The following is a 9,216-nucleotide window of genomic DNA, read 5'->3' as shown; positions in this document are numbered from 1 at the left end:
CGATTTTTTATTGTTGTCTTGAACGGGATTGAGGAGCTTCTTTCTGTCTAATTTCATGGTTTTTTCAATAGCATCGTCAATAATTTTATCCGGATAACTTTGTTTCTTTAGATACTTTTTTAATTCCTGTAATCTCTGTATTTTGACAGACTCGTCGTTAACGATTGTGCATATTCGTCTAGACAGGTTATACGGTATTGCTCTTTTCGTATGTCGTGGATGACATGAGTTGAAGTGTAAATTCTGATGAGTATCCGTAGGTTTGTAGTATACATCCGTCATAATGACTTCGTCTTGTTTGGTCAAAAAAATATCTAAAAATGAAATTCTATTCAGGCTTTCGTCCGCTGTAAATTTGATATCTGGATTAAGTTCATTCAATATATTTTTAAAAACTGACAGATTGTTGTCTCCGGAATTCCAAACAATAAAACAGTCGTCCAGGTACCTTTTCCAGTGCTTTGTTATATACATTTTAAGTGACCTTTGAGTTTATATATCAAAGTGACATAGCAATGACATACTTTCTAATTTTCCGTGTATGGCAACAAATATAATATACCTAAAAAGCTTTCAATGCGACATTTATAAGGATGTTTTTCCGCATGTTATTTGGAGAGGATTGGATAACCGTTATAGTTAAATTTTACAGACGTGAAGGTAACACTTTTTGATATCTTTTTTTGTTCATTTGTGAGTAGTTCTCTACTCAGCGATATTTAAGTTAAAATAATGTTTTTGTCTTAGAATCATTATTTGACACCTCAGTGTTTTAATGTCTAAATGGCAATATCTGGTCAATGTCATTGTTCACGCATTTACATATCCTTGAAACTGTGATGTTAACTTTGATATCCTTGATATCCTTGAATAATAATGAAACCACAGTATACAGAATATCACACTTGAGAGTGCGCTAATGAAATGAAACTTGTCTCCTTGTTTTGCTTAATCATATCAGTGTAACATATATCAATATTGGGATTTTTTTGTTAAAATTGATTACCTTAAAAGCTAGGTTATGGGTTCTTTTATATGTTCAAAGACTTATACATGAAAAAAGAAAACACTCACTGTGGCCTTCAACTCGACACTTAGGTATTTTGACGACGTATCATAAATTAACAATTGTTACTTTCATTCGTACATCGATTCGATATTTCCCAGTGATCTTGAAATAAAGATACTACAGATTCCTTGTCATCTGTTTCATATTAAGATATTATACTAGAAAAAGATATAAATGATAATCTAACAAACGTTTATAATAAACAGGATGTCTTTATTTTTTTATATAGTCAACTTTCCTTACTTATGTAACAAAATACCTTCATCACCTATTTATTGATTCCTTTCTGTTGATTCGATACGCAGGGGCATGCTTTACGTATGAACATTTTCTAAAACGTGGCAAGCTGCTGACACACACGTTGATAAAACAAGCACAGGATGAGTCTCTGCCATTCAGTCAATCGACTGAAAGGTAACTGAAAGGTTACTGTATGGCATATATGTACCATTCAGTCAGCTTTCCAGACCATTCAGTTATCATTCAATTGACTGAATGGCAGAGCTTCATCCTGTGAATATTATCAACGACCACGATTGAAGTCAGCATTTCGTTAATTCTTACGACGTTGTCAGCAAATACAATTTCCCGCTAGGTCGTATACTGAGTGACTTTTTACATTATTATAGTTAGGCTTTTATTAATCAGTGAATTGTATTCGGATGTTTTTGTTTTTCCGATTACGAAAAAGAGTACACCACGAAAGTAACCAGTTAGTAGAGGATGCTAACGCCTCTCATTGCACCTGATTCCACCTCTTGGCTTTGTAGAGGTCCGTGTTTTCTTTGCTCCTGTTTTTTTCCCCTTGGAATTGTTGATTTTGGAAGACTGTTTGTTATTACTGCGTTTCATTATAAGGACTTCATAATAAACAGGTGACTTCTAAGGTCCATTGACCTTCATTATTCTCAGTTTTATAAAGCTTAAGGATTTTGTACATGAGGCTCTAATGTTGGATCATACATATGCCGGAAGAAATATGTAATTAATACGCATTTCGATAAGATGATTGAATTTGTTTTTTGAGATCTGTTTTAATGAAAGTGCATTTGAAATATCATAATCAATTAGTTTTAATGATTTGTAGGATACTTCATACTCTGTTAGTAGATATTTTTAAAAATATCAATATGGAATATAATATTTTCACGAAAGTATGGTGGGCTAATATGCCATTTATGGTACATGTGTATAGCGGGCTCATTTGCCATTGATGATTGCTAGATTTAAGATTTTGATTAGAGAATTTGATACGTCAAGCAACTAGTAAAAAAAAGATCAATTACACTCCAGACTGACTTGTATCATTAAAACACAGGTTTTTTTTAATCATCACTCAAATCTGAATCTTAGTTACATAACTTTTCTGTTATTTGGAGTCATTTCACATTCATGGAAATCAAAAGAGGGGAACGCGAGAATCATTATATATAACTTTGACCTCAAATATCAATAATGAAAAATATAAAATATACAAGAAATATTCAGGAAAGCAATATTATGTTTATTCTGATATGATTATATCAAAGAATATCTTATCACGTGCACCCCGATGTTTGAAAATAATTTTTCATTTTTTTTTTCATGATGAAAATTATAATTTTATACTTTTTGATATTTTGTGCTCTTCAACAGTATACGGCAGTGTCTGATTGCAGGAGGTACTCTATGAATTATCAAATTTGTTTACACTTTAATTCAAATGAGAAAAATATGAAAAGAAATTGCATATATATTGAATATATATAATACGTTCTTATATTTTAAAGATTATCACCTAACCCATGTTGCTTTAATCAGTATCTGAACAACGCTAGTAACATATGCACAGGCAAGTTTTTTACGAAACAACTAACAGCTAAATTTTATAAAGTGAATATATATATATATATATTATTGAAGATGTTGCATACTAATCATCAAAATATTACAAGCATTACATGATTTAAATTCATTTAAGAAATACAGTCAAAATGCATTTTGAGATGATTGTAGCGATAACTATTGTACATGATTATATTGTACGATTTTTTAAATGCACCATTTTCTGTCTGTACACAATTAACCAAAATTTCTAAATCCGTCTTATGTAACAAATATATCATACACTTATCCGGAAATTGTCGGTTGTTCTAACACATCCCTCTTCGTTAATCATCGGCTATCAGCGAATTAGACGGCGTGAGGATGACGTCTAATGATGAATTTGACTTCAGTGTTGCGTAAAACTAGCTGGAGCATATTGAAAAAAAGTTAATAAAAATTTATATGTTTACGACACTTAAATCAAACAAAGTTGATTTGTTTACAGTATTTATTCATCGCATGCGAAGGCTTTTAGCCTCTTTTTATATATTTTCAATTCCTTATAACATGTTTCCTACTTTATGTTCATAAAATATTGTGATGTAGATTGTCCTCGTGGAACTTTTGGCTGGAACTGTAAATCAACGTGTCCTCCTGGATTTTGTGGTCAAATCTGTAAATCGTTGTGCTTGTGTGATGCATCAGAGTGTCATCACGTAACTGGATGTGTAGAGACAACAGGTACAATTTGTTAGGTGACAAGAAAATTATTTATAAGTGCTACTGAAACAGTTTCATATTAAGCGTTAATGATATTTTGGATAAATGATATTCTTTAACAGGTTAGCAGGACTTTAGATGTACGTATTGATAAATATATATACACGACATTTAATAATGTACTTGAATTAGCAGAAAATATTTTCCATCACCAGAGCAAATAACCAAATATGAAATTTCAAAGTAAAAGCAACGAAACGTAAAGTAAATGGTTAACGAGGACGTTTATGCTCGTAAAAATTATAAATAACGTTGTCTAGTAAAAACAATCAGTATATTTTATTTTCAGATATTTTACTAACCAGATATTTTACTAACCAGATATTTCCCGTTCAAAGATACTACATGACTATGTAACAAAATCATTTAAACAATCATCCAACCTATATAATCTCAACAAAACAATTTAAAATATATAGAGTACAATATTTTTCTTAGAAGTCAAATCTTATTTTACGGAGGTAGGATAAACGTATTTGATAACATACTGTATTTTTTATATTTTCCCTTCAATTTGATTTTTAAAACGTGGTTAAATTCTTTCAATTACATTTACTAGTTTCAAATGTCCCAAACCATTTATGGCATTTATGAGATTAAATTTTACTTATCATTTTGGATCTTTTAATTGGCTAATTTAGCCAATTCACTGAAATGCCATATCTAGATTTAACTGATGATTTGTAAAAGACATTAGTAAAGTAAACTATGATGCATCATATACACACTGACCGAGAGCATGCATGAAAGACGCATACTTCATAAACCTCATTCTCCTTAGATTGAAATATCAGGAAATCCCATGTTTGCCTTTTAAGATTCATTTTGAAGTCTTTACCCCAAAAGAATCCACGACGTCTTTGAAAATAAACCCTTTTTTATAATTTGTTGTGAGCAAAGATGAATTTATTAAAGGTGAGGGGAAAGAAGAGTGTATTCTCTTATCATTTTTACCGTCAGAGCCAAACATTGTGAAACAAGACCCGCAGGTCTTTAATGGTCAATCGGTTTTGATATCCAATTTCATTAAAAAAAAAACAACTCACAACATGTATTAATTATGTTTGTTTCAAGCATAATATGGAAAAATTAAAAGTTTTCAAGATGAAAAAAAAATTGTAGAATTGAACAGAGACGACAGATGATCAACTATAATAGAGGGTAGACTCAAGTGCATGTCACCGAAAATACATGATCACTAAATGGTTGTATTTGTCATCTCCATCCCTGAACTGACAAGACTCAACCCTTGCCCCATTGGCAGTGAGTTTCACACGTGGAGACGAGGACAAAATAGAAAAATAAAACAATGCATTTAGTTCATCTCATATCATCTGCATCAATCCCGACAGTAAAAAAACAAAAGAAGTGTTCCTCAGCTGGTTGAATTTAATTTGGATAAATTTGATAAATTATTTGAGTCCTCCATTTCATTTAATGTAACTTAAAATGTAACTTAAAATTTAATACATAGAAGGTCAAGTACATATGAAAATAAAGATATGATTGACATGTTTTACAGTTTCACTATTTGGCCCTATTGACAATACCATAAGTCCTGAATTCCTTGCACAGGAACATTAATTAACAATTTAGATGGAGGGCGTCAATGAAATTACAACCATGCATTGAATTTTTCTCAAACTAATATAGGAGTAGAGAAAACATTTAAAAGCTTTAATACATTTATACTATATAGCCATATTAACTCTAGCCAAGGAACTGAACACCAACCCACCGCGGGCTATATATTCTACAATTTTTGGTTTTTATAATCATGCATTTTTTCGAATATATATGAGAATAGAGAAAAAAATCCAAGATTTATTTTAATTGTTACTGTATGGTCACATTGACCTCATCTTATAAATATAGGGCCTACACCACTCTCCTGGGAATCATGTATTTTACAATTTAAGTCAAACACTGACATTCTATTATAACTACGTATTTTGCATATTTGGCCCTGTCATAGATGCCACCGGGGTGGTAAAGTAACATGTTTCGCAATTCAGATCCCTCTAGTCCTAGGGATGCTTTAAACAAACGTCTAGTATTAAAAAAAAATTTAAAACGTAACAGTGTTGACGCATGATGCATTATGACGGACGAAAATCAATTGCAACGGTTCACATGAGTGACTCGGATAACCTAAAATTCAGGGAAAAAACATTCCTGAACTTTAAAGCATTTTGTTTCGTGAAGAAAAGTCCGATAATGTTTTATTTTTCAACAAAACAATTGTCGGTTATGATTGCATTTAAAGATATGGAAATTCCTTTTTTTCATTTTTGAGATTCATAAACCGTCTGCTACAAAAAAGCAATGTTTTTATAATCTCCCAACGTTCATTTTCATAATGCTTTGTGACAATTTATTTGAATGCTACGTGCGGTAGACATATGATCAAAAGTTGATGTTCATTACATGGTGAAATTAATAATTTCATTAAAGGAGAATAAAGTTGCATATTTATACCATATAACATTTACAACAAATTGTTGTGAAGAAGATATAATTAAATTCTAAGTCACTTGTATTCTTTCATAGAATAATCTCATTATGTACAATTTCTCTACAGTTACAAGTGATGAAACCACCTTGGAACTGAAAACGCTTTTTCAGATAAAATCGTCTCCGCATCTAGAAGAAGGTATGGCCTGTCAAAAATCATTTGTTTTTATTTAATAATTGAAATTTCTTTTAAAAATAAACATTCGCGCCTAAAGTCTCAAGGTCATTCTATAAAATGAAAACAGGTTATGGTCCTTTATTAATCCGCATCCAGAAGAAGGTATGGCCTGTCAAAAACCATTTGTTTTCATTTAATGAAATATAATTAAATTGTAAGTTACTTGTATTCTTTCATAGAATAATCTCATTATGTACAATTTCTCTACAGTTGCAAGTGATGAAACCACCTTGGAACTGAAAACGCTTTTTCAGATAAAATCGTCTCCGCATCCAGAGGAAGGTATGGCCTGTCAAAAATCATTTATTTTTATCTAATAATTGAAATTTCTTTTAAAAATAAACATTTGCGTCAAAAGTCTTAAGGTCATTCTATAAAATGGAACCAACATATAGTCCTATATCAATCTGCTCCCTAACATATAACATAGTGGTAAATTATTTTTAATGTATATTATTTACATATTACGACAATGTCTAGAGAAGAGAAAACCAACAATAATAAATAGTGATACAGGGCCACTTCAGACATTGGTGGTGATCGCTCTGTTTCTGTTAGTTCTTGGACAAGTCATCATCATCATACTGATGTCGTAAGTTGATACATAATATACACTTAAAATATTTGTCTTAAACTTAAGATAGTGTGAAACTTTACAAAATACAAAACATATTGCTTTTTTTTAATTTCAAATAAAGAAAATAGAGAAAAAATATCTACTATTCTTTGCTCAACCAAATATACAATTTAAAACCTTTTTTGTTCAGAATTCTTAAGAATTGTTAACGTGATCGTTGATTTCATTTTCCTTAATTAGATGGTACATTTGTATACAAAATAGATCAGCTCTGGCTATAAAAGGTATTTATTCAAACTACAAAAAAAGTAGATTTAAAAACAAAGATATTTTATCAAAGTAAGCCCAAATGCAATATGTACTATCTACAGGAATACAACTAGTTCCTAGAACAGGTGCCTTGAGTTATTACCAACTGCAGGCAAGTTTGGATCGTGGATACACTTCTCTTGGAGGAGAGGAACAACCAGCAGCGAGTGGACAAAGATCTGAGTATATGACACCTCGTAGCCTAGAGATTGCTGAGATGAGCACGGTTGATGAATCATCATTAAATGTATAAGAAAAAATGAAAATTCGATGCAAGTAAAATTAGAACATGTTATCGATCTGGACAGGTCGTATGCCTCTGTAAATAGAAATAATATAATTAAAGATACTCGTGTTTTTTTTTTTTTGAAAACATCTTTCATGAGATTTATTAGTTTTAAGTAATACCGATTAAGCCCATCATTTAAAAATTTTACGTGACCAAATTTCAATTAAACATTAAAGTGTGTTTTTCCAGAAAATATTTATCTGTATTTTTTTAATGCGATTGATTCCTCGTCCATTGATAAAAATACAAATATAACTACATTCTAGATATAACCATGCAATATACAAATATGAAATATTACGTCAAAAGATGGAAACATCATTCTTATACAGTTTAGATATATATGCACTGCAAAGGTTTCGTCTAAAATGTGTTGTTTATATTCAATAATGTTACATTTGTTCTGTGGTTTTATGCATATCTTTTATAACTTCATGTACAATGTAAACAGTATTCACTAAGAGAAATCATTTTGATTTATATAACATTTTGAAAATATGTAGCTAATAGCATTTGAAATTTTAAGATAGAGAGCAAGAAGAAAAAAACTATTCGGTTTAAAAACCTAAATAAAAGATATTTAAATTGCCGATGAGAATAAAAACTATCACCACTAAAAATTGTCTGCAGCATTGTACATAGTCGACTAGAGATATGTGTATCATCACTCTTTAACAAATTGTATGGGTCTTTGTGAACAAAAATTGGTATATCAGTAAATTTGATAGTTAGAGTTTTCTCTCTTTGTTAGCTGTGTTACCAGTGGTTAAACTAATGAAAGAAGATGATGTAATTATTTGAGTAAACAAAAACCCAGGTCGTCATAGCAGTGTCATATTGCATTGTATATTCAATTGACAAAAAATGTCCTGCTGGGGGTCTGTACATCCATATCTTTCATTACTTCATTATGAATTTATCTTTGTTGTTATTGATGCAATTAACGACGATTTCTTAAATATAATGTTTCGAACAGACATTGTTTGCTCTCTCTCTGTCTCTCTCTCTGTCTCTCTCTGTCTCTCTCTCTCTCTCTCTCTCTCTCTCTCTCTCTATATATATATATATATATATATATATATATATATATATATATATATATGAAGACAGAGAAAGAGAGAGAGAGAAAAAGAGAGAGAGAGATAGGAGCAAGCGTGTTATAACCACAATACATACACTTTTCAAGACTTTATATATGTGTGTGTGTGTTACCCGTGATAAACCGTACACCACACAGCAAAGGATAACACTTGTATAATCATTTCTTGGAAAAAATCTCTAAATACAAATATTTTCACAATTATCAAACGAAAGTGATTTTTTCCTTGAACACTTCTACGATTATCACGTAAAATTATTTTTAATCAGGATTAGATAAGTATGAGTTTTCTTCCGGTTTGGCGTAGTGTTTTGTTAGTATCAGTTTGAGTGGGAATTCGGACAATACAAGAACTACTAAAGTAAAAGGTTGAAAACAGTATCTTAACTACATCATATTCATATATAAATTTTTGATTTGTTTTTTATTTTTTGACAATGCTTTTAAATTGATTATATTAATTTCAGAAGGAAAAGCTTTTACGTTTTGGCGACTTTTTTTTGGTTCATTTGTTACACTAAAGCTGAATCTCGTAACTACTATACCAAGTAGAGTCAATCGTTGTTTTGTCAAATAAATCAATCGTTGTTTTGTA

General features: G+C 30.7%; 1 protein-coding gene across 1 annotated transcript; it reads left to right on the top strand.

Annotated features, from left to right (window-relative positions):
• The first annotated feature begins 6,559 nt into the window (after positions 1-6,559).
• On the top strand, positions 6,560-7,549 carry LOC105346388 (uncharacterized). Its single transcript, XM_066077821.1, has 4 exons — positions 6,560-6,629; positions 6,828-6,939; positions 7,165-7,208; positions 7,296-7,549. The coding sequence occupies exons 2-4, from the start codon at positions 6,935-6,937 to the stop codon at positions 7,484-7,486; spliced, it is 240 nt and encodes a 79-aa protein (XP_065933893.1). The 5' UTR covers positions 6,560-6,629; positions 6,828-6,934; the 3' UTR covers positions 7,487-7,549.
• Positions 7,550-9,216: the final 1,667 nt, after the last annotated feature.

This window comes from Magallana gigas, chromosome 3, assembly GCF_963853765.1.
Source record: "Magallana gigas chromosome 3, xbMagGiga1.1, whole genome shotgun sequence".
NCBI classification, from domain to species: domain Eukaryota; kingdom Metazoa; phylum Mollusca; class Bivalvia; order Ostreida; family Ostreidae; genus Magallana; species Magallana gigas.
This window is presented reverse-complemented; position numbering and strand designations above follow the sequence as displayed.

Bases quoted from the DNA above. Each gene is read 5' to 3' on its own strand.
- LOC105346388 (XM_066077821.1), top strand. The intron at 7,209-7,295 runs GTATTTATTCAA...TACTATCTACAG, and splicing joins ATCAGCTCTGGCTATAAAAG to GAATACAACTAGTTCCTAGA.